At 38.9% G+C, this 27047-nt stretch overlaps 1 protein-coding gene across 2 annotated transcripts in view; it reads left to right on the plus strand.

Annotated features, from left to right (window-relative positions):
• Window positions 1-13364: 13364 nt before the first annotated feature.
• The window catches only part of znf839 (zinc finger protein 839), a 39126-nt gene continuing 25443 nt past the window's right edge, over window positions 13365-27047 (plus strand). Inside the window, exons 1-3 of one of the 2 annotated variants that reach the window (XM_039742295.1) lie at window positions 13365-14463; window positions 18966-19871; window positions 25970-26203. In XM_039742295.1, coding sequence (XP_039598229.1) covers window positions 13843-14463; window positions 18966-19871; window positions 25970-26203 — 1761 coding nt within the window. In that variant the 5' untranslated portion in view covers window positions 13365-13842. The remainder of the gene's footprint in view (window positions 14464-18965; window positions 19872-25969; window positions 26204-27047) is intronic. The other variant, XM_039742296.1, reaches the window with a different exon arrangement.

Consider the following 27047-nt stretch of genomic DNA (forward strand, 5'->3'; position numbering starts at 1 on the left):
GGTACATCTAAGACCGAAACTCCACTAATCTACGTTTCACACCTTTTCTGACTCTTTAAGTTTGCGGAGAGGGGAAACAATTGCAATGTCCGATATAAAAACAATGAGATCGAACGTAAATGTTTAAAATTCGGAGATCGCAACTGCACGAGGATTTGCAACAGTTCTTCGTTCTGAGTACTTCACGGCAATAAAAAGCGTGTCTTTTAAATAGCAGAAACACACTACACTCTTAAAGATGCTGGTTCTTTAATGGTACTTCATCGGTATTTCGCGGGTTCGGTGGTTCCTCGTAGAACTGTTGCTTGACAAAGCACCATTTCATTCTGGGAAGTGTTATTTGCATATGAAGTTGGTTGTTTGTGCTTTAAAAACAGTCTGATATGTAGAAAAAAAAGCGAAATCTTTAATGTACGGTAGGCTGCCCTGAAAGTCGATTAACAGATTAAGAAAATCTGAAATGAATCTGTGTCTGAATCCTTTTAAAATCAGAAACCAATTGATATGTCACAAGTCAGTTACCATCTAGTCATGGTTATGTACTACAAGGAGCAGGTTATGGATTTAAATAAATGAAAGTTATTGCTGGACGCTGTTTTGGGAAGCAAAATGGTTCCCATTGGCATCCCTCAGAAGAACCACTCAGGCACATTTAATTTTAAGAGTGTAGATGCTGTTTTTAAATAATGATCATTTATCGATAAAGTATGTTTTTATTTTTAGTCAAATCTTTTAAACAATGTTTCAAAGAGGGTGTTAAGCATTCCTACAGATTGAGAGTTTATATTAATTTACACAGAGAGAGAGAGAGAGAGAGAGGGAGAGCTCAATGTGTGTGTTACTTCTTTATACAATTCCACACCTTTGGTCCAATGTCAAACGCGATTTTGCACACTTTACCCCATTTTGTCGGGAAGAGACCGACTACTTTGGAACCCAAGGGGTACCATTTTATCTTTTGTGTACCGTGAGGTTTAAGAACAGTGCCACCTGGTGGCTTAGAGCAAGTGAAGCACTATAGCGGACTAAAGCCAAACTAGCCGTCACAAGGTCCGGAGTTTAAAAATTTAGGCTGTTCACACACACACACACACACACACACACATATATATATATATATATATATATATATATATATATATATATATATATATATATATATATATATATATATATATATATATATATATGGCAAATTTCTCAATTTCAAATTAAATCTAGAACACAATACTGTGTAGAAGGTGAAGGGGTCTGAATGCTTTCTAAATGAACTATGTATAAATACGTTATCTTTGAGGAGTATACTGCTCATTTAGTCAATCAACACTTCGTTCGCGGTAACTTCCCAGCTTTCTCAATTGATAATGTGAGTTTTTTCTTTGGCAGCTACTCAGTACGATGAGATCGCGACATCTATCGTTGGCAATTCACATTGCTTAGCATAAACTACACGGACCTTCAATACACGCTTTCATGTATTGCTTGTGTACTTTATTAACTCAGCTGACGGATTCCTGACTAAAACATACATTTTAGTAGTTTTATTTTTACTTTTATGTATTTGTTTTAGTTAATGTTGACAAGTAGACTAAATGTCCGTGCGATGACAAGAAGACCATTAACAGAATATGCTTGGGTAATATAATGATGTCGGAAGAATAACAACACTCTCTAAAGCTTGTTGACCAGGGTGAAAAACACCGGCCATGCAGTCTCCTTTTATTAAAAAAAAAATCTTTTACATGCACATACGCACCATCGTGCACCAAAATCACGCGAGCACTTAACAAGGGGAACACATCTTTCAATTGAGAGCATTTTTCATTTATATGTCAACAGTTACACATCTTGTACAGATTCCCCATTTGTATTGGTACCCTTATCATGCTATACGCAATGCTTTCCTGGGCATATTCCTGGTGATCGACACAACGCCGGACATTCGCTATTATAATCTACTATTACGACGAGCACTTGAAGTAGGACTAGGGATTCTGACGCGTCAAACTACTCGTAACTTGTTTCTTAAATTATAAAGAACTTTATTACTGAAATTAAAACAAAATAGCAAATGTATAATGAACATACCTACTCAAATCTAACTGGCGTTTTCTCTGTACTTTACAAATTACACTAACCTGCCATACTTAACGTGACTGTAAAAAATGATGACCATTTTTTTGTCGCTGTCGTGGCTTCGAAATGACCTTTCCACAGTACCATTCCAAGCATTCATCCTGATCCATTCATGGAGTTAACGCACCCTGTTGGACACACCTGACACAGTATCTTTAGTTCCCAGTAATCCCCAGATTATAGAACAACAAATATAAAGAAGAGCTGCATTCAATGAAAACTTTTCCACTTTCTTATCCGCATTACCACCACCATGGCCAGTTATACAAGGTCAATGAGAAAATTAAAATAGTGATTTTCAACTCAGTCACATTTCTTGCAGAGGTTGCAGCCTTTACACGGACAATAGTCTTAGCAGCAGGAACACTTAAGGGAATAACACAGGAAGGTCAGTGCTACTGGCTATCTATCTACAGGGCCATGAACATTTATATTTGCTGCTTCCTGATTTCCTCTATTTTTGCTTATTCATAACATTTCATTATTTTTGCAAACAAATTTAATATAATATTTAAGACTTAAATGACTTATTGAAGAAAAAAAGGTCATCAACACCTATACTGTGTATCACCCATGTGAAAACATAATTGGTCCCTTAGACACTCAATCAACCAATGAATGAAATTTCAATTATATGGGTTTAATAAAAGTAAACACTCCCAAACTTAATTGCTGCTGGCCCTGCTGAACCTAAACATCACTTCAATAGGACCTTTCCTGCAATGTGAAGTTGGCTCACCATACCTCGATCAAAAGAAATTTCACAAGACCTGAGAAATAAAGTTACTGAAATATACCAGTTGGGAAAGGATTGCAAAGCAATCTCCAAAACCCTGAGATTTCAACAAACCACCATGACAGCCATCATCTACAAATGGAAAGAACTATGGAACAGTGGAAAAACTGCTCAGGAGTGATTTGCCAAGGTTGCATAGAAAACACATCCAACAAGTCACAGAAGAACCCAGATGAACATCTAAGAAACTGCAGACCTCTCTCAGCTCATTTAATTTCACTTCATGATCCCACTTGTCAAAAATTGCACCCTTGGGAGAGTTGCAAGAAACAAAACACTGCTAAACAAGAGGAACATAGGGGCTTGTCTAACATTTGCCAAAGAACACATTAATTACCCACAAAATTTTGGGATAAGGTTTTGTGGACTGATGAGTCAAAAGTAGAATGTTTTGTAAAACATGGGTCCCGTGGCTTCTGGTGTAAAGCAAACAGAGCTTCCCACAAGAAGAACATCATGTCCACAGTCAAACAGGGTGGTGGTAGTGTGATGGTGAGGGGATGCTTTGCTGCTTCAGGGCCTGGGCAACTAGTTATAATTTAAGCAAGCACGAGTTCGGCTCTCTACCAGAAAGCACTGAAGGAGAATATGTTCATGATATCTGTAATGATATTATGATATGACCATGAGTCCATAATTTGAAGTTCAGGCAAATATGAGTTATGCAGCAGGTGAGCAATCTGAAGTCCACCTTTGAATGGCTTACTAAAAAGTCAAGATTAAAGTTTTGGATTGACCTAGTCAAGTTCTTACTTGAACTCCACTGAAATGTTCTGGTGGGACCTTAAATGGGTAGTTCTTTGTCACAAACCCTCCAATGTGGCTGAATTAAAGCAATTCGAAAAGTGTGTCAGAATTTCTACTCAGTGATGCCAAAGACTGATCTCCTGTTACTAGAAGCATTCAATTACAGTTGCTGCTGCTAAAAGTGGCACAACCAAGTATTAAGTTTAGATGGGAAAATGACTTTGTCACATGGGTGATATGAGTGCTGGATACATTTTTCATTCAATGAAAGAAATAATTATTTAAAAACTGCATACTGTGTTTATGCAGGTTGTCTTGTGTAACATATTAAACTTGTTTGGAGATCACAAATAATCAAGTGTTATTAATAAGTGTGGTACATGACAGGCCGTTCATCCCGGCCAGTACCCCCAGACTGCCAGATGGAGCCCTCCATGCAGCATAGAGGTGCCCCGAATGCCAGCAGGGAATTATGGACAATGGACTTGTAATGCACAGCCCTGCTGGATACCATGGGGGCCGATATGAGTCGCTGCAGGGAGGCCCAGAGACTATTTGCCTTAAGCCCAGGAAGTACGTCATAGTCACGTGGACAATGTGCTTCCTGGGTGAAGAAAAGAAGGATTTTTATCTGACCCGGAAATGTTCCAGGTCACATGGACAGAGAGGGTGAAATGCTTCCGGGTCAAGGACTATAAAGGACTTTGGGAAATCCCAGACAGACGAGCTGAGTTGGGAGGCAGGGTGGCTAAGCGTCAGGGAGATTGGAGGATTTGTTTATAGTGTATTGTTTATTGGAGTATTTGGGAGTGGAGGGTGCTTTGTGCATTATTATTATAATAAATAATAATTGGACTTTTTATCTGGTGTCTGACGTGTGGTCTGAGGGTATAAGGGTGCGAGAAAACCCTAATCTGTCACATAAGCAAAAATAGAGCAAATCAGGAAGGGGAAAACACTTTTTCATATCTATCTATCTATCTATCTATCTATCTATCTATCTATCTATCTATCTATCTATCTATCTATCTATCTAGTGCCTTTCAAATTCTATTTATTTATTTATCTATGTAATTAACTCAGTCCAGTTCAGTTTATAATGCTTTTATTTACTTGCTGTAATTATTTTCAGCATTTTCATTTTGGATCTATTGAGAAAGAAAGAAAGAAAGAAAGAAAGAAAGAAAGAAAGAAAGAAATGTCTAATTATATATTCATTACAATAAACAATTCAGATAGCAAGGTTCCCCTGAGAAACTTGCTATCTTGGAGGTCTAAGCGCCTATTTCCTTCTCTCTAACTACAGTTAGTCAGTCTGTGGCAGGCATACACATACTGAATTGCTGTGTTACTATTTTTTTTAATATTTAAACTGCATACAGTAAATATGCATATTTGGTGAGGTATTTTTTTCCTAATTTCTTGCTGCTGAGGCCAGGACAGCAGGAAATGATTTTCTGTCTCCATGTCTCTTTGCTCAGAGTGACCACATAACCTTCACCTCCACCCCGGGGTCTTCAGATCTCTTTTGTGGCTGGCCATTTTTGTGCCCAGGCTGTGGCCACGAAGCCTGTTATTTGGTCACAGTTTGCCTGTCCTTATTTTGTTTAATTTTATTTTTCCAGTTCAGACTTTTATCAGATTGCCAGCAATATGAAACGCAAGGCAAAAGCCAAGTCTGGATGGAAGCCCCTCTGCCTAATTCAGCACTGGCACAAGTGACACTTGCCAATTAAACTAACATGCCCAGCTTTGATGTGTAAACTGTTTTGTAGTTTGATACTCTGTGATGGGGACTGTATACATCAAAGGATGACTGATGTGGGAAGAAAGCTATACAGGCAAAGAGAACAAACAACCCAAATCTGGAATTGTAAACTAACTGAGCAGGGAATCTCAGATGCAGCAACCCTGCCTTTCCCTGCTACCCTTTCCATTTTCTTCCTATTAGAAGTGTAGAAGCTCAAGTTCTCTTTGCCTCAGAGGCGCCATAGAGCTCCTGTTCACAGTATTAGCTAAGATTTTTATGGTGCTGCATTTGAGGCCAGAAGTTCCACAACTCCGCACATGTCAAGTCACCACACATTTCTCATGTTAATCAATTGGGGTATCTACTTTACTTTCATAAGTGTTAATGTTAAAATAAGATCTAAGAGAGACAAATTCATTTCAGTATTTACTATTTCAGTGCGTCAAAAGTTTATATATACTTTGTTCATATGTGGTTGCCATTGCCATTTAATTGGTTGCCTTTCACAAACATCTCACAATACGTGGCAGAAATGTTTGCCCATTCCTCCTAACAGAACTGGTGTTACGTCGGTTATTTTATGGGCCTCATTGCTTGGATACACTTTTTCAGGTCACTCTACAAATTTTCTGTGGGATTCAGGTCAGGGTTTTGTGATGGCTTCTCCAATAATTTCACCTTGTTGTCTTTGTGTCATTTAGTTACAACTGTGTAGGCATCGTTGTCCTGGTGGAAGACAAATTTGTGACAAAGGCTTTAGGATTTCTAGGTCTTTGTTCTGAAAAACACCCCAACAATATGATGCAGTCATTCCCATGTTTTGTAGTTGGGATTAGTGTTCTTTGTCTTAAAAGCCTCACTGTTCTATCTCCATATGGTACTAGTAGTGATCAATCCAGCTTTTATATCACAGACCACTCTTCCAAAAGGTCAGGTCTTTGTTCTGGCGATCACCGGCAAACTTCAATCCAGCTTTTATATGTCAGTTTTGAAGTAGGAACTTCTGCCTTATGCAACAGCTGTTCAGGCAATGGCGGTGAAGGACTCTCTTAATGGTGGATGCAGATACTTTGGTACCTGATGCCTACAACTTGTCTTGGGGTTCAGTTGAACCTTTTGCAACAAAGTTCATTCATCACTGGGAGTTCAATGGTGCCTCCTTCACAAACAATGCAATGTCTATGTGGTCCCTAGATATTTGTATTTGTACAGAAGTTGGGAGCACCTTTCCTTATTTATAAAATTGTTTCTACGGAGGAATCAGACTTGTGGATGTCCACATTTTTTTTCAGAGATCCTGGCTGTTAGGATTTCCCCAAAGACAACACGGCACTGGCTTTATTTGTTCAGCTTAAAACTTTCACATCCTAACCCACCGCTGCTACTTCAGGTGTGCCCCTGTACTTTGTCCTGGGGCCCCTCCTTTTCATTATTTACCTCCTTTCCTTTGGAAATATCTTTCATACATATAACATTAGCTTCCACAGTTATGCTGATGACACCCAGCTCTATCTCACTAGCAAACCTACTTTTTCCTTTCCACCCTCCTCACTTATTGATTGCATTGCAGAAATCAAATCCTGGTTTTCTTCAAATTTTCTTAAATTAAACAGTGACAAAACTGAGGTTCTCCTCACTGGTACACAATCAACATTATCCAAGACTGATCGTTTTTCATTTGTTATTGATAATTCCTCTGTCTCCCCTTCCCCACAAATTAAGAGTCTGGGTGTCATCCTTGACAGTACTTTATCTTTTCAGTCCCACATCAATAACATCTCCCGGTCTGCATATTTCCACTTGTGTAACATTAATTGTATTCCCTCCTCCCTCACTCCCCACACCACTGCTATCCTCGTTCATAGCCTTGTCACTTCTCGTCTCGATTATTGCAATTCCCTCTGCTTTGTTTTTTCTCGCAGATCTCTTTATAAGCTTCAGCTGGTCCAGAATTCAGCTGCCTGCATCATTACTAGAACCCCCTCTATTCACCATATCACTCCCATCTTGCAGCAGCTTCACTGGCTTCTCGTTAAGTTCCGCATTCAATTCAAAATTCTTCTGTTAACTTTTAAGGCTTTCCACAACCTTGCCCCTCCATATCTGTCTGACCTCCTTCATGTTGCCATTCCCTCCCGTACCCTTAGATCCTCTTATTATTAATTATAAAATTAATTATCTACTTGACTGTCCCCTTCATCCGTCTTACCACCTTGGGGAGCGGGGCTTTCAGTTGCTCTGCTCCCCAGCTCTGGAACTCACTACCACCTGAGTTTAGAAATATTGAATCATTTTCACTTTTCATATCTAAACTTAAAACTCATTTGATAAAGACTGCTTTTTCTCTTTAATTACAATTACTCTGTCTGATTTTAATTTTTGTATTTTAGTTTTGTTTTTTAATATGTGTTTTATCTATTGTTCGGTGTCCTTGAGTGTTTAAAAAGGTGCCTACGAATAAATAAAATGCATTATTAATATTATTATTTAAAGGTACATCCGTGAATACAGCTACAGGTGAGCTCCCAGTTAACTCAGTTAAGACAATGAGAGGCTTCCAAAAGCCATGACATCAATTTCTGTAATCTTAAACAGACTTGCAATTTGGTGTATGCCAACTTTTAAATAAGTAAAATCTGGTATATTAAATAAAGGCTGAAATGATTGGAAACAAAGAAGATACCCTAACTGACTTAACACAGGTAACTTGACATGAGTGGAGTTGAGAAAGTCTTTAGCCAGGATGGATGGAAACTTCTGACCTCAGATGTATGTAAAGTTGTGAACGTATTTGCATGGGCACCAACTGAGTTCATCTCTCTGCCACTCCAGTTACGAGACAGCAGCATGTACTGTAGGTTTTGGAAGAAGACACTTGTATTGTGGACCTTCTGAACATAACCTTTCATGTTGCATAGGGAGTGAAACAGTGTCTGGTAAAATTAGTATTTTGATTCTATTTCCCTTCCTAAGATGGTGACTTTAAAATGGTAGATGAGCTCCTGTGTCTCAAGGACTTTTAGAGAGGGACGTTGTCTCTGTGCTGTCACATTTTTAGTGAGAAACCAGGAGATACACAATCAAACAAAAAAAAGGGTCAAAAGATCAATAGAAGTGTAACTAAGCCAGAGTGTGAAGTAAAATCGAGGTCAAAAGATGAAGCAACAGGTCAGTACCAAAAAAAAAAAAAACAAGAAAGAATTTGGCAAACTTTTCTTAAGGTTTTGAATCTGCAGATCAGATAAGGAAGTACACTTACAGCCGACCCTTTGACCCGTTAGGTCAATTAGCAACAGGTCACGATCTCTGAGGCCATGCCTGTGACAACGAAGAATGTGAACCTAGTAATGGGTTAAAAACAACAGTGGTGATCATGGGAACCAAACAAAATGACATAACTCCTTAACTATTTGGAGCCTCAAAAAATAAACACATTTTCTGGCTTAGAAAACCTCTAAAATGAGCGTACAATCATGCCAAACAATGAACAAAATTGAATAAAAATTTATAATACAAACCATAAAATAACAATCTGGAGATATGTGGCCCTGATAGGTATGCTTATGGTAAATTACTCTAGGGATTGTGGTCAAACAGAGGACAATATCTAAATGACCTTCATTATAGTTCTGATTAAATCAAGGAAGGGATACTGGGACCCACTTAGTGAGCCAGGTCTGAGAGTGGTGTGTGCCCGCAAGCACCTGGTAGACAGGTGACCAATGTAGCCCACATAAGCTGAGTTTAAAAAGCAGCAAGTGGAACAGCGGGGTGTGCCCACCACTCAGAGGTCATGGATGAGGGTTGGGTGTGGTGCCAGTTGTGTTAAGGTCAAGGATGGGCATGAACTGCGTCTACTAGAGCCTGGTGATATACAGTAAATTGTCTTTTGGCACATGGGGTATAACGCCCAGGTGGAGAAAAATCCAGCATTTTTGTAGGAGGTTGAAAATTACTGGCATTGTCAGACTCAACTTTACTCACAGATGAAGGTGATGGGTTACTGTTATGCTAGTCTTCCTTCTTTAATCTATTCTGGATTTAATACATTTGTTCTTTTGAGACTTCTTTTTTTCCTGGATTCTTTTTTTTTTGAAAATGTTGCAGTACATGCAAGAAAACCCACAAACATCTTGCAACTGAAGGAATTTTGCGCAGATACATGATTTCACCAGGCTGATGTGAAAGATTGGTGGGCACTTATGAAAAAACACCTAGAAGAAGTAATTTCTGCTAAAGGAGGTAATACCCTCTGAGGCTCATGGTGTACTTACTTTTTCCCAAGTAAACCATTACATCTGTTGTGAAGGATGGCCGGCTATATATTCCAGACCATACCTCCAAGCCGCCAGATGGAGCCCTCCCAGCGGCATTGGAAGTTCCCCGAATTCCAGCAGAGCCTCATGGACATTGTAGTTTTCGTAAACAGCACTGCTGGATACCATGGGGGCCACCAGGAGCCACTATAGGGAGGCTTGGGGAGTGCTACGTGCCCTATAACCCGGAAGTACGTCCTGATCACGTGAACAGTAGGAACGACGTACTTCCGGGGTGAAGAAAAAGACTTTGTATCCGACCCGGAAGTGATAAGGAATCTCATGGACTGTAAGGTGGATTCACTTCCAGGTCAGGAAATATAAAGGACCATGGAAAGTCCCAGAGCTGAGCTGGGTGGTAGGAGGGCAACGCATCTGGGAGTGGAGGATTGTGATTTATTGAATTTGTATTGTTTATTGAGAATAGTGGAGTGATGGTGCTTTGTGCACTTTATTATTATAATAAATAATAATTATTGGACTTTTTACCTGGTGTTTTGGTGAGTTACCTGAGGGTTCAAGGGAGCGATAGTGCCCCCTACAACTACACTGTTGATACATTTGTTAAAAAAAAAATATTGAAAAGGCAAATTTTCCTTGTGTTTTTCTTCAGATATATCACTTTTATCTGTTGGCATGAAGATCTACTGTTTGTCTGTTCAAATATGTTAAAAAATATCAGAAATTTCCATGGAGTGTACTTACTTCTTCACCTGAATGTATTTTGTGTTATTAGTAAGCATTGTTTAATGTGTGAATTGTCGGTATGTCCAAGTGCTTACTTTTATGATGAGTTTATTTTGTACAATGTGTATTTTTTATATGTGTTCTCTATTGTGTGAATTGTAGGAAGTAGGAAGGCTAGGTTTGAGTGTACAATTTGAGGTCTGACTGCCAGACAGTGTTCAGAAGCCATTAAGAAGGCTAACAGAATGTCAGGTTATATAGCGCCCTGATACTTGGAGTATAAGTCCAAGGAGGTTCTGCTCAAGCTTTATAATGCACTAGTGAGGCCTCATCTGGAGTCCTGTGTGCAGTTTTCATCTCCAGGCTACAAAAAAGACATAGCAACACTAGAAAAAGTCCAGAGAAGAGCGACTAGGCTGATCCCAGGACTACAGGGGATGAGTTATGGGAAAGATTAAAAGAGCTGAGCCTTTTTACTTAAGACAATGAAGATTAAGAGGAGGCATGACTGAATTTAATAAAAATTAAATGAAAATTTCATACAAACATTAAGGAGGTTTTCTTTCCACAGAGAACCAAAGACACATGGAATAAGAGACCAAGTAGTGTGGCAGACAGTAGGACTTGACCAGGTTTTATTTTGGAATGGAAGAATGAAATGGATAGGATTTGGAAGCTTTGTTGGGCTGAATGGCCTGTTGTCATCTTGATTATTTTAATGTTCTAATGCACTCAAATTAACATTGATCTACTGCTGTAGATACTTGAACAAGAGTTACTCAAGTTTTTTACTTATATTGTTTGTATCTATTGTGAACATTACCCAGGCACAGACAGGCAGACATGTTGTAAATTCACCACCGCACGTTTATTTACACTATTTACAATAAAGCTTAGTGCACACAAACCCCTTCAAGTCCCCCAAAGTCCTGGCCACACAATGCCTTCTTCTTCGGGCCGCCTCCTACTCTCTCTCGTCTCTGACCTTGTCCTTCTTCCACCCGACTCCAGCCTCGAATGAAGGGAGGCAGCCCCTTTTATCCACACCCGGATGTGCTCCAGGTGCTCCCCAACAATCACCCGCCGACATGCCCCAGTGTGGCGGAAGTGCCGGCTGTCCTCCCGAAAGCACTCCGGGTGTCCCTGCTTCTCTTCCCCCCCAGCACTTCCTAGTGTGACAGAAGTTCCTGAGGTCCAGGGCTCCCAAGGCATCGGTGCGCCCCCTGGTGGTGACCACAGGCCCCTACAGGGTTGGGCTTGCAAGCCCTTAACCCGTGGCCCCCAAAACAACCAGGGTGGAGGCCCCCACGTGATCCCAAGTTGGCGCACGCCCTCTTCCGGTCCCTCAAGGCGTCCTGGCCGGGTCGTCGCCCCTGGCATCCCTGACACTCTCTATAATGTAAATTTGACTGACTGATTCACTCACTCAACAAAAACACTATTTCCTGTTTAGTTAAATAGCTGAGATTTGGCAGAATGGCTCTAGGTAACTTTGATATATAAATATTTAGTGATAGCCCCCCCACTCCCCCCCCCGACCCGAGAGAAAAGCTAAAGACTCCAAAATAAAAAAACACATTTTGGCTAATTTGATTGAAATTTGATAACATAATAGAAAAAGAAAATTATCTGACACATGTTTTTGTATTTGTCGATATTTATCAGTGATAATGTTGTAGGGTATTCTTAGGCAGTGTGTCCTTTTTTAGCCTCAACAGTGATTGCACAGAAAAATGGGGTGTGCAGTTCATACAGATGAATGCCACTAGCAGAACAACACTATTGTACAGCCTGTAGCTGTAATCACACAGAGCTATGGGGCAGGTGGCGAGTGAAAAACAGCAGCTGCCCAGCACAGAAAAAAAGAGACAAGGTAGAAAACTGTGTGGAAAATAAAATGTGTAGTAGATGAAGAAAAGCTAGGCAAGACTCACAGAAGACGTGGTTAGCCAGTGGCCTCCTTGGGTACATTCAGTACTTCCTATTTTATTCTCTTCTTGTTACTCTTTATGATGTGGTATAAAATACATAAAAACTCAACCCAGATTAGATTGTTGAGCACGCTTATACATATTTACTTCAAAGAATGGGATTCAGAGGGATGGCTTGGTGGGTAAATATATCTAAAATTACTGAGAACAGGGCGTTGCCTTAGAGGTAAGACCACAATGTGCCCCTATGCTCCAGTTCACAAAACAGAAACAGGGAACTCCCAGTACAGCATACCAGTCCACTTTAAGAACTGGGAACAACACAAGCCAGGAACGATGGCATGCCTTGGTCAATTTAAACACTTATACAGCTCAGGAAAATGTCCCCCATGAACAGAATATAAAGGAGGTGGACGTTGTACATACTTCATGACATTATTTTATATTCACTTGTTTTATTCAGTACAATGCTTAAAACATTCAGCTCATTACATGGGACATGTAAATGTGCAGCCAGTAAATATTAATGCTGTGTATATTAAAGGAAACCAGGATTCATGGTATATTGCTTCTGATCTAAACCCTCCAAAAGTTTATAACGATACAAGACTATAGATCAAAATGTTACAGTCAAATCTAATTGAAGCTACCATTTTAATAGGATGTGCAACAGGATGAAATTATATTTATACCAAATATTCCCATAATTTCTACTAATTACCTGTTTGAATTAGGAAGAATACGGTTTCCTCTAAAATTATATTTTGCAATGTTCATCAACAAAAGCCAAGATCAGTCACTGGGTAAAGCAAGAAGTGATCTATGGCAGAAATGTATTACTCATGTTGAACTGTATATACCATATTCAACAGTAAGACCCTCCATTGAATTAATAATATTAGCCACTAAAAAGATAGATAGATAGATAGATAGATAGATAGATAGATAGATAGATAGATAGATAGATAGATAGATACTAGGTTACATAATAGTACTTACTGGGACGACAATATAACAGGGAGTCATTGTTTTAGGAGACTAACAGAGCCAGCAACTGTATGTGACAAATAATACATTTGGTTTGAATCACTGAAACCGATCATTTAAGGTTTTTACACAAAATGTTTAATAGATTAATATTAGCTTCTTATAGCTACTGAAACACCGGGTTACGGGAACCGTTTAGCGAGCAATTTGATCTTCTCCAGTTTCGCTTTCTTTAGCGTGCGCTTTGACCCTCGCGGGATTCCGTCTAGGAGTCTCCATTACGCTCGCTGTGACGTGTATAAAAAGCTGCGAAGTCGACTGTATTTAATTGTGTATTTTTCGTGGGAGTTTTAATTTTATATTATTACCGCTAAACTGATATTTTCACATTAATTTGCACAGTTGCTTTGAATTGGGAAAAAACAAGTATTTTTAGGTTTTGTTATTAAAAAAATACCAACCCTCTTCCTGCCCAAGGCTCGGTGAACCAAGATGGCGGAGCAGGAGGAGGAAAGTGGCCTGGCGGCGGGGACACTGACTAGCGATGGGACTGCAAGCCTGCCGGAATATCTGCACGTCACTGGGGGTGAGGACTGCCAAGTGGTGAACACCTTTACAGCCGGGGAAGGGGAACTCATCACGTCCTTCGTTGAGACATCTGAAGTCGCTGAAAGTATTGGTCCTACCAGTACAATCATCTACGTGCAGCCCGATGGCTCTTTCGTTGAGGGGACGGGTTTGACGGCGGAGGAGCAGCAGCAGCTAGTGGAGCAGCTGGCCAAACAGCAGCTCGTGGAGGTGACGGAGAGCGAAGCCGCTCAGTTTTTCGAGAGCCACCAGTCGCAGCACTTCATCCAGCACGGCGGCGACTTGTCGTCTGAGGAGCTGCAACCGCGCAGTCTGGTGTCGTTGGGCCCTCAAGAGGCCGATGGCGGTCGTATCGTGCTGTCCGAGCTGCAGCGGGTGGCTTTGGAACCCAGCCCCGCATTGCCCGTGGCTCCCCAGCCGCTGACCATTGTACATAACGCGTCCCAGCAGCTCCAAAATGTAGCCATGCAGGTGGCTCTGCAGCAAAACCAGGTGCTCAACGGCACACGGCTCATCCCCAAAAAGGTGCTTGGATGCGATTTTCTTGTTTTTAAATGTTGTAGTGAACGACACCGTGTTGTAAACGGATCATCTACCAGTCCACATCTGCTGTGTACAAAAGGCGTCAGGTGAACATGCTGTCATTGGGGTATCTTGGGAAACTTTGTAGAATGTGACAGAAAGACCGCAGTACTGTCCAGTGAGACTTAAATTCGGATTAACCAATGAATGGCAAATAAGTCTGCACGTACCTAGTGACCTTGGATAGTGAGTGGCTAAGGAGACAGGTTTTCATTGCAAGGCCGTCTGTTAATCATGAACTCGGTTGTGGCTTATTTAACAAGATTCAGCGAATGTGATATAGTTTGTAAAACTCCGCAAGTTTAACTAGTTTGTTTTAACTAACTAGATTCGAAATTTCGATAAACCAAGAGATCCAGAGAATAACAGTCGCTATACTCCGAATTCGGTGAGCAGTTTGGAAGTAACGTTTTGGTCGCAACTTTTATAAATGCTTTAATGCAGGATTTCCCAAGTTCAGTCCTGGAAAACCACTGTGGCTGTAGTTTTTCATTCCAACTAGTGTAACAAGTTCAATAGTTTAGTCTTGCTTGTAAATGTTTGTTTAATTTAGTCATTTTCTTCACTCATGTTGCGTTCAGATATATGTGCCAGTATAGACAATCAAAATTCAGAAACTGAATTTTTTTTTTTGCCATATCTTTTTTACCACCTTAATTGGAGTTCACAACCTTGGTTCATATCCAGATTCTGACAGTTGGTGAATATTGTAGGCACAGGTGCAAATGACAATGAAATGTTAAAGCAGAGGTACTACTTTACTTGGTCTTGCACAGTAAACAGTCAGTCACACTTTGTAATGAAAATCTTACTCTACGTGCACTTCAGCTGCCAGCGTACACAGATTAAACACAAGACAAAACAGGTAAAATGCTAATAGGCTACGATAATTTAAAAATGCAATTAGAGGAGGTAAACTTACTAACACATTCAAATATTGTGAAGGGAAGAAGTAATGTATGGGGTCATTCACAAGTCTAATTGGTTGTGAATTAAGCTGTTCTGTTATCTTGTAGTCCTTGAATTCACACTATTGTAGCATCTGCCTGATGGTAGTAGTGTGAGTAGACTGTGTTGAGGCTGGGTGCTGTCCATTATAATGACGCGAGCCCAGCTGATGAGACTAATTTGGTAAATGGCATCTAGAGATGGAAGAGCTGTTCCCGAAATGGCTTGGGCAGTCCCAGCCTCCTGCTGCAGGGCTACTTAAATGCTACTTTCATTTGTGTGCTAAGTAGCCCTCAAGTTCAGTCCTTTTGGACCACCTTAACTGCAGGTGTTCATCCCAACCACCTTCTGTTTTTAACACACTCCTGCCTTTATTAAACAAGCTGTTATTTCCCAGTCTCTGTCTTTTTGTGTCAATCCAAAATTTTCAAAATGGGGTTGTTAAATTTCTAGGGGAATGTAGCAAGCATTTTTGTGTGTATGATATTAATTGTTATTCTTTTTCTTGCCTTTAAGGATTTTGCTCTTTTATATTTTCTGGTCTTTTTAAACCTTTTACATCTCTTTACTGCTTAACACTAATCATTAGTATTTGGGTCATTTAAGAGAGTAAACTCTCAATAAGAAAAGGTGAATTTGAAAGATTTGCTAAAAGAAAATTCATATTTAAAGATACTGCAAAAAAACGCAAGTTTCTGAATTTTGGTTACCTTTAATTTTAGTACCACACATTTGAGGGCAAAATATAAGACAAAAAAAATCAATTAGTAGATCATTTAGAAGTAAGAGTGAACCATTTATTTGTGAAACTGGTTAGAATGAAAACTTGCAACCACAGTGGTACCCCTGGCATAAAATTTGGAAGCCTGTTTTAACACAACTATTGGTGTTCTCAGTTTGTTTTCCCGTGGAAAGTTGTTTGTCAAACAAGTGCACTGTTAGGATATTTTTTTTTTTTATGTTTTCTCTGTTAATTCAGTCTTTGCAGTTTTTATATCAATTGTCATCAAAACTGCAACTGCAAAGTTTTAAATTGTTTTTAAGTATGTGATGGATATTCAAGTAAACAAATACCTCCCATTCTGAATGGGAGTACTTTTTAAAAGGCATATTGAGCAATTGAATGAAATGGATTTCAGTTCAGATCAGTGTGTGGAAAATGTACAGAAGAGCTCTTTTCAATGCATTTACTGCTGCAAGTGTGTTCTTTAAAAGTACAGTGGTTACATTTTTGATTGTTGTTGCTGAGGTGTGGCATATAATCTTATAGTCTGGCAGCAAAGATGTGGTGCTGCTACTGTAATGTGTTAAGTTTGGGCAAATAGTAATGTTTGATGTGCATGAATGCATTTCTCAGGATGAGCAGATTTTGTGTAAGATGTCATAGAGATGCTCTGATCAATAATTGGCTGTCAATCTAAATTGGACGATTTTCACTAAAAAAGACTTGATCAATAAATTGGCCTGTCACATTAACTGATCTTTTCAGCCCCTGCGTTTCTAGGCTTTATGGAAATTTCTGTTCTCCTTTACGCTAGGTATTACGGTAACTGAGCCAGCCACGTCTTTTTTCTTGTCAGCGAACTTCTTGTAGTGTGAACTAAGCAAGTCAAGGTTAGTTTTGCAAGAGACCGAGAGGTGTTTAGAATGAGGAAAAGGAATCAAAGAAATCATCTCGTGCAACTGACAATTGGCAACACAAGCTACTTTAAATTTGGACCTTTCTATTTTGTCTTTTGAAATGGATACTGTTTAAGTTTGGACAGAGCTTGTTTTAAGTGCAGCAGCTTACATTTTAATTGGGAAGAGAAACAATAGAGGACATATTTGAAATTGCTGCTTAGTAAACAATAGGCTTGATAGCTTAACAGAAGAATGTCTTTTACTTAAACTTGTAAAGCATGTTAGTCTTGTCTCTTCTTGATAAACCCTTTATGAACATTTGATACATTTTCATCTTTTTTTTAAATAAAGACTAGGGACTTTCTGCTCACTTCGCTCGCCAACCCCCGTTGTAGTTTTTCTGGATACACACGTTTAAATTTTTTTTTTCCTTTGAATTATTGCTATTTCATTAATTTCACTTGTATTTCAGAACTTCTGTAAAAAAGCAATATTTGGAATCTTTCGAGTCCCAACGTGCTGAATCTTTTTAATGAGGTCATTGAGACATATGTTTAATGACTTTGTACCATAATTCAGGATAACTTTCTCTGTTTGGAATTTCTGCACAGAGAAAACAATCTACATTATCAGCAGTTAATAATTTTTTTTTTTTTGCAAAGTAACCAATAAATGCATGTGAGGTAAACTGTTTTTGAAATTCTCTTGACTTAAACTTCAAAGCCTTACAATATTTACATACTTCTGACATATTACTTGTGTCCATATATTCGATCTCTATTCACCTGTTTGTTATTTCTCCAAGAAATAATTTCTCTTTCTTTGCGCTATTGCGATGTTTACTTTCTTTTTTTGACACTCGTTTTTTTTTTTTTGTTTTCTGCTTTCATATTCTGTATCTTGCTCTGCATGTGTTTCACACCTACGTTTTTTTTTTTTTTTGAGTCTTTTTGAATTCCAGTTTTCATGATCTCTAACCTGCTTTGCATGTGCTTGGCCCCCTTGTTTTTTAACCATTTTATGACATTTTACTTTTTTTTTTTTTCTTTTTCTTCTACTCTGTCTTTTATTTCTGACCTCGCTTTATCCTGCTTTTTTTTTTTTATTTTAATATAACACGTGGTCCGTTGTGATTTATTTTCCCTTTTTCGAGTATTAATTTCCGTTTGTTTGCGCTCCTGTGATCTTTACTTTCTTTTTTTTATACTTTCTAAATTTCCTACTTTCATATTCTTTAACTTTCTCCACATGTGTACACTTTCAAACCAGCTAACCAAGTTAACAAGCAGACCTAAATATTACACAACGTTTACATTTTCTTACATGATGTACTGTTTTACCTCTGTCAAGTAGCTAGTGATGCTGGTTTTGTTAGTTTAAATTCAAACAGTAGAACATAGCTGTGCTTTTTATGAGAGTGGTTCAAATAAAGAGGAAGTTGCATGAGTTTGAGTTTTCGGTCTTTTTTTTTTTTAATCTGTTTAGAGAATTCTAACATTGTTTGACAAGAAAACATGAAAGTAAAGGGATTATTGTGGGCTCAGGTAAATGTTTTTCATTGAATTGTTTATTCTAATGTGGTGTTACTTGCAGTAAAAGAGTGTATTGAAGCAGTATGCATAGAATAATTTCTTCCTGCTTAAGATTGGTTGCAGTAAAATTCTTCTGCCCCCACAGACTTCCATGAATTCAGTTGTCTTGTATTCTATAGAAAGTTTCTTGCTAGCTGTCGTTAAATTTCATTCTTCGTTTTCTAACAATTTTTAGTCTCTCTGAGTGGCCCCAAGCTCTTTATATCATATGGTAATGTATAAAAAATTTGCTCACAAAATATGCAAGCAATTTATTTATTTATTTTTGTATTCTCTTGACAGCTTGAAACCATTCGCATTCAGCTTCAGAATCTGCAGACACCTGAAACCAAGGAGAAATCTGCACCTTTAAATCCACCAGTCCAGCAGAAAACTGTTCTTTTGGGTCAGCCTGTGGCTAAAGTGGGAATGACTGGAGGACTGAAGTTTAACACCTCCCCTCAAATCATTAGAATTCAACCTGTCCTAGGTGATGGGCAACAGCAATTTGTGCTTCATAGTCCCAATGAACCTCCAATTCAGCTGCTGGTCCAGAAACAGTTGTCTACGGTGGGAGCTATACATATGACACAAAAGGCAACTGTAAAAAATGCTGTGAATGGTAGAGCTCCCAGGGCTACAGTGACGTTTTGTCCAGCAGTTCACAGAACTGTTACATCTGGTCCCGACAGAAAGGAAGGGGAAAAAGAGAAGCCTAAAAAGCCACAGAAAATTCAGACCCGTTCAGGCCGCATCTCTAGGCCACCAAAATACAAAGTAAAGGATTACAAGTTCATTAGGCGGGAGGACTTAGCTGATGGACATCAGTCAGATTCGGATGATTATTCTGAATTAAGTGTTGGAGAGGAGGATGGGGATGAAACCAAAAATGTCTTTGTATCTGTTGATTTTAACTTGAACCCTAAAATGTTTAAGTGTGAAACTTGTGATAAAGCTTATATAGGAAAGGGCGGTTTGTCTAGACACTACATGCTAAATCCAGCCCACAAGAACAAGAATGGTGTGGAGTCGGACACATATCTGCAAGAGCCTGGACTAGGTATTCTGGCTAATCATATAGCTGAGACAACAGGGTTATCCCCTGGATCTCAAGGCTCCATTTCCAATGAAAAACCTGAAAGGGAGGCCTTGCCAGCTGCAGAGACCCTGAATCTTTCTACCCCGTCAGTACCTCCTCAAGATGCACAGGTAGTATCTATTTATGCAATAATATAAGGTGTTGGATTAAAAATTCCTAAATTTAAGGATTCTGCTTATTCTTGAAATGTTTGTATTGCACTAAAAAAGTCAGTAATCTGAAAGGGACCTGACAAAATGTTTTTTGGTCTTTCATTATCTTAAAGTGAGTCCTGTGGGGACAAGTAACGTTCTTAAGTGAGAACAAAATTTTTGCCTAGAGGGGAGTGTGAGGATCTAGCACCATCTGTTTATTAATTTGACAGCCTCTACATTGTGAAAGTGATAACTATATTTTTATAAATCACGCTCTTAATATTTAAATTTTGACAGGCAAACATGGCTAATTAGTACATTATTACAGAGCAGCATTTTGTTAGTTTTGTCAAATTTTACTTTTGAATTGTTATAAATAAGCTACACTTCTAGTGTCACACCTTCCTTAGGTAAACTGCATGCAAGATAAATGCTAACCCCAAACTTGGAACCAGACAAAACCCGCCTGCATGTTTTGCTTACATTATATCTTTACATAAAGTCTCCTGTAACCATCCATCCATCCATCCATCCATCCATTTTCCAACCCGCTGAATCCTAACTACAGGGCCACGGGGGTCTGCTGGAGCCAATCCCAGCCAACACAGGGCACAAGGCAGGAACCAGTTCTGGGCAGGGTGCCAACCCACCGCAGGACACACACAAACACACCCACACGCCAAGCACACACTAGGGCCAATTTAGAATCGCCAATCCACCTAACCTGCATGTCTTTGGACTGTCTGTAAGCACAATAGTTTGAATTTGTTTTGCTTTTGTGCAATACAGTATTTGCTTTTCATGCAGAATTGAGTAGTAAATGTGCTTAGCAAGATACTTTTGTATCAACATGCTGGAAATTATTTGGAAACTGTGTTATAGCCCTGCATAGAAATGTGTGTGTGTGTGGTTTTTTTTTTTTTTGTTTTTTGTCCCCCCCTCCCCATGTTATTGCGAGCAACTGTAACAATCCTTGAGAATTATCTAGTGTTGCTGATGCTGTACGTAATCCATCAAGGGGTTCTGCAAATGCTGGGTCATCAATCTCTTGTGATTTACTTTTTTGCAGTACTTTATCAGTACAATTACTGATATCAGAGCTAACATTGTGCCTGTTGCTCAGGATCCATCAGTGGGTACCATTCACTTCGCTGTACTTCTTCAGTTTTAGCCAGCCTCTTTTTTTTGGATCTGATGAAAATTATGATTTGCATGAAGATGTCTTTTTGTCCTCTTGATTGTATACCTGCTCGATTCTTTAAAGGGGTGTTTTATGTTCTCGATTCTAATGTGCTGTCAATTGTTTAATAGCTCATTGCAGATGGGGACTGTTCTACGTGCTTTAAGCATGCAGTGATTCAGCCCATGCTAAAAAAGGCAAATCCTAATCCCTTGGTTCCTAGTAGCTTCCATCCCATTTCCAAATTACCATTTCTCACCAAAGTTTTTGGTGAAAGTTGTGGGTACCCAACTACAGGTTTTTGTGGAGCACAGCAATATTCTTGATAAGTTTCAGTTGGGATTCAGAACATTTCACAGCACAGAATCGGTGCTGCAAAGAGTGACAAACGATCTGCTGCTGGCAGCGGATACAGGGAAGTGCTCACTCCGTGCTAATTTTATTGGATTTGACCTGGTTGATTATGACATTCTGATTAACAGGCTTGAGCGGTGGGTTGGTATTTGAAATACTGCTCTTAAATAGTTTGCGGATTACCTCAAATGCAGGATCTTTTCTGTAAATGTGGGGTAGTTCAATGTCTCCTTCTGCTTCAGTAACCTGTGGGGTACCCCAGGGGTCTGTTTCAGGTCTGGACCTCTTCTCATTATATATGTTATCGTTCTCCTCTATACTAAACAAGTATAACATCCCGTATCACTGTTACGCTGTTGATGCCCAGATTTACTTCCCATTGCAATCAGGTGAAATGGAATCTGTGACAAAGCTATTTAACTGCTTAGATGATATAAAACACTGGATGGTTTTGGCCAGCAGCAAAAAAAAAATAGATCACATTGCTCCAGTGTTGGCCTCTCTGCTTTGGCTCTGTTAGTTATAGGGTTAATTTTAACATTTTGGTGTTTGTTTTTAAAGCCCTTCACGGGTCAGCTCCACCGTACTTAGCTGATCTTTTTGTTCCATATTCATCAGCCAGGTATCTGAGGGGTGATAGTGGCTTTGCTGTGGCTGGTCCTAAATTGCAAAATGGTTTGCCCCTCGTAATAAGGTCGGCTCCCAAACTTCAATTAAGTTTCTGCTAAAAATGCACTTTTATTCACTTTTTCTTTAGCTTATGAGTTTGAGTGGTTAAATCTTTCTATTTATATTGTTTATACTGTGTTCATCTTATGCATGTATGTGTGTTCATGTACAGTGTATCCGGAAAGTATTCACAGCGCATCATTTTTTCCACATTATGTTATAGCCTTATTCCAAAATGGATTAAATTCATTTTTTTCCTCAGAATTCTACACACAACACCCCATAATGACAACGTGAAAAAAGTTTACTTGAAGTTTTTGCAAATTTATTAAAAATAAAACAACTGAGAAATCACATGTACATAAGTATTCACAGCCTTTGCTCAATACTTTGTCGATGCACCTTTGGCAGCAATTACAGCCTCAAGTCTTTTTGAATATGATGCCACAAGCTTGGCACACCTATCCTTAGCCAGTTTTGCCCATTCCTCTTTGCAGCACCTCTCAAGCTCCATCAGGTTGGATGGGAAGCGTCGGTGCACAGCCATTTTAAGATCTCTCCAGAGATGTTCAATCGGATTCAAGTCTGGGCTCTGGCTGAGCCACTCAAGGACATTAACAGAGTTGTCCTGAAGCCACTCCTTTGATATCTTGGCTGTGTGCTTACGGTCGTTGTCCTGCTGAAAGATGAACTGTCGCCCCAGTCTGAGGTCTAGAGCGCTCTGGAGCAGGTTTTCATCCAGGATGTCTCTGTACATTGCTGCAGTCATCTTTCCCTTTATCCTGACTAGTCTCCCAGTTCCTGCCGCTGAAAAACATCCCCACAGCATGAATTTTGTTTCTCATGGCCTGAGTCCTTCAGGTGCCTTTTGGCCAATTCCAGGCGGGCTGCCATGTGCCTTTTACTAAGGAGTGGCTTCCGTCTGGCCAGTCTACCATACAGGCCCGATTGGTGGATTGCTGCAGAGATGGTTGTCCTTCTGGAAGGTTCTCCTCTCTCCACAGAGGAGCTCTGACAGAGTGGCCATTGGGTTCTTGGTCACCTCCCTGATTAAGGCCCTTCTCCCCCGATTGCTCAGTTTAGATGGCCGGCCAGCTCTAGGAAGAGTCCTGATGGTTTCGAACTTCTTCCACTTACGGGTGATGGAGGCCACTGTGCTCATTGGGACCTTCAAAGCAGCAGAAATGTTTCTGTAACCTCCCCTAGATTTGTCCCTCGAGACAATCCTGTCTCGGAGGTCTACAGACAATTCCTTTGACTTCATGCTTGGTTTGTGCTCTGACATGAACTGTCAACCGTGGGACCTTCTATAGACAGGTGTGTGCCTTTCCAAATCCTGTCCAATCAACTGAATTTACCACAGGTGGACTCCAATTAAGGTGCAGAAACATCTCAAGGATGATCAGGGGAAACAAGATGCACCTGAGCTCAATTTTGAGCTTCATGGCAAAGGCTGTGAATACTTATGTACATACGCTTTCTCGATTTTTTTTTTTTTTTTAATAAATTTGCAAAAACCTCATGTAAACTTTTTTCACATTTTCATTATGGAGTGTTGTGTGTAGAATTCTGAGGAAAATAATGAATTTAATCCATTTTGGAATAAGGCTGTAACATAACAAAATGTGGAAAAAGTGATACGCTGTGAATACTTTCCAGATGCACTGTATGTATAATTTCTTTTTGTTTTATTTTTTTCAATAATTCTTTATCTGGCTTTAATTTTATACTGTTGTCTTTTATTCTATGTAAAGCACTTTGGTCAACTTCTTCTAGTTTTAAATGTGCATTATAAATAAATAAAACCAAAACATGCATCCCACTCTTGTATAGTGCTAGCAAAGGTGGGGAAGGGGAAAAACCACATAAAGTAATTATAACTACAGTAATATCCAAAACTTACTTATTTGTATAGCACTTTTAAAACAGCTAACCAAAACAGTCGACCAAAGTACTTTACAATAATAAAATGAACAACAGATAAGAAAAAAATGAGTTAAAACATAATAAAATTCCTTACATTTATACAGTATAGCGCTTTTTTCATTACGCAAAGCGCTACCATAATGCATTAGCTAGGAGCAGTGCCTGACTATTAACAGCCATAAAAACACATACATAGTTGAAAAATAAAACAAATGAGTTAAAACTACAAAGTGTAGCAAACCTGTCCATGCCACTTGCGTGTTTACTCTTCAAAAGCTTATAATGAAAAAAACACCTGGAACTAAGCCAACAGCCTCAGTCTAGTTACTGGTACCAGTGGAAAAGCAACAGATGATGAGCCCAGATTTGGCATTTCCGACTATGGATTTAAGAGCTATAAGCAGCGAGTCAAAAGAATGTGAGTGAGAATCCTCATATTTAGGAAAAATTTGGACATGAGCGTCAATAGGCTTTGTGCCTTAGGAACCAAGTTACCCATTCTATTCTTTAACATTTCAGTAATTTTTTACTGCTCTGATGCGGATATTTCTGATCATAAAATGGGTCATTATGATAATGGTTGACAAGAAAAATTCATAATTTATTGTAGAATTATTTTATTTACGTTCCTCTAGAGTACCTTTTTCTATTGCACGATTTGGCTTAAAAACTAATCTGCACATAGTCATCTCATAACAGGCTTAGGTTTAGAGTTTGGTATTTTTCTGTCCAGTCATTTTAGCTGTAGACCATCCTCAAGAAACTGACAGACAGGCACACACCCATCATAGAGATACCAATGTTTTCAGTATTGGGACCCTAAAACGTTAATCCACCAAAAACTGGAGATCCAAATTTTTGAAAAATCTAAAGTTTTCGCTGCTCCCCCATTGACGATAGGTTATGGTAGGGGAGGGTGCACGGCAAAAAAAAAACTAAGAAATATCTCATTTTAATTATAGGGTTTCTTTGTCTATATATTTTTGGGTGTGTGCTATAAGTACACCAAGCTGAAATATATTTATCATACTTAAGAATTTTGTAATTTCACTATGCCTGCTATAAGTGGATATGTTTACCTTACCAATTTTCTCCTTCTGTGCTTAATTTCGCTGACAGTTATATGTGTAATGGGTGGTTGGTAACTCATTTTTCTCTTCTCAGCTTTGTTTTTGATGAGGTTTAATTTTAGTGTACTTTCCCAGTATTTAAGAGTCTATATAGTTATGACACTGGCACACTGATAATATTTAAATATATACTTTTAAGAGCTATCTTGTTAAAAGTATTTTATAGTAATTTATTTGCATTGACTGAAGACAGTGGTTATATTTTGACAGTTTGTGGGAAAATGAATGCACAATACTACATTGACTAACTCTTGGTAGCAAGTGTGACAGGCCCTTTATTTTTAAGCATATTTGCATACCTAAATATCAACTCCCTCCTTCCACTCAGGGAAGTGTAAAATTATCTACATATAATATTTTTTGTAATGATTGGGTCTTTAAACTAGGCTTTCATTCTCTTGGAGTAAAATATTGTGAGGTGAAAAATAGAAGTGCAGGATGATAACTGTCATTGGGATGGGTTTTTCCTAGTGCCTTAATTTCACTTATTTGTGTGAATCTGCAGTGGGCATTTGGTATACCTTTATATTTGAGGAAATAACACTTAATGTATTTCTTTTGAGAACTGTTGTAATATAAGTAGATTAAGTCCTCTTTAATAATGCAAAATGTAGAATACGAAGTTTCAAGTTCTCTGCAACAGGTTTTAGAGGGACGGCCTGTGTGTATGTTGTGGGTTTACCCTGCCAAAATCCATATGTGCTTTCAAAATAACAGCATAATAGTTTAATATCATAGCTCTAATGCTTGGAGAATTACTACTTAAATATCCTTTTTAATTGAAGTTTTAATTTCAAATATCCCCTTTCTTGCAGTCTGTTTCATCTCCTGCCGAAGCTGCCTTGAATCAAGTGGTTTTGTCTTTTCCTGGGCCAGGAAGGCCTCGCGGTCCTGGGAGACCAAAGGGACCAGGCAGACCTGCGCATTCTAAACTTGCAGGGAGATCAGGCCGTCAAGGTAGAAGAGCCAAGCCTGGTAGGCCTCCAAAATATCTAGGTGGTGTTTCTACTGAACAACAAATCCAGAGACGAAAAGCTCGATTAAAAGAGGTAGCAATGGAAAATTCATACTTTATTTCATATATTGCTTTACCTAGTGAGTGTACTTTTTGAAACAAACATGCTTTAAATGAACATATTGATCAGATGCAGTAATCTACTTAATAGGTAAAGTATTGTAGGATAAGGTGACCTAGTGATATCTTACAGGTGAAATGTTAGTGTTTTATACTGTGTATATAATATTTATTACATATGTGGAAGGTCATTCACTTAGTAGCTCTCATTCTGAGGCCTTGTTTACAACATTACAAAGTTTGTTATTGCTCGTCTGAAAATTGTGCTGCCAAATGAAGCAACAGAAAGTGGCAAACTTCTCTTCAGATTTTTGTTTGGAAAAGGACTATCAACTTTTTAAATTATATATTTTTTGCAATTTAAGTTAATTTGTAGTTGTGGTATTCAGTATTTTCATTTGTCTTGTATTTTAAAATATAATAAAATGAATGTCCCCCAGGAGTTTATAATTGCAGTATAAAGGGTATTATGGCAAACCTGAAACAAAAGATTTAAAGCTTACCAGATCAAACATCCACCATTCCAGCAAGGAATGTTCCAGAGTATTAACAATTTGGGAGTGCACAAATATCAGAAAAGTGTGCATCCATATCATTTTCACAGATGTATAATGTATTTTTCTGAGATTCTGCCAATTCTAAAGACATCCCGCTGTCCTTTCACTTCCTTCTCTGCCTCCTTTGATTGCAACGTTTCACCTACCTGGGGTAGAGTTCATTAATGCTGCAGTTCCACTTGTACTTTGAAATCAATTTGATCACTTAGGTTATTATTATTTTTTTTTTTTTTTTGTAGTACCTTCATTTTTGTAAGGTTT

Source organism: Polypterus senegalus, chromosome 18 (assembly GCF_016835505.1).
Source record: "Polypterus senegalus isolate Bchr_013 chromosome 18, ASM1683550v1, whole genome shotgun sequence".
In the NCBI taxonomy this organism is placed as follows: Eukaryota; Metazoa; Chordata; class Cladistia; order Polypteriformes; family Polypteridae; genus Polypterus; species Polypterus senegalus.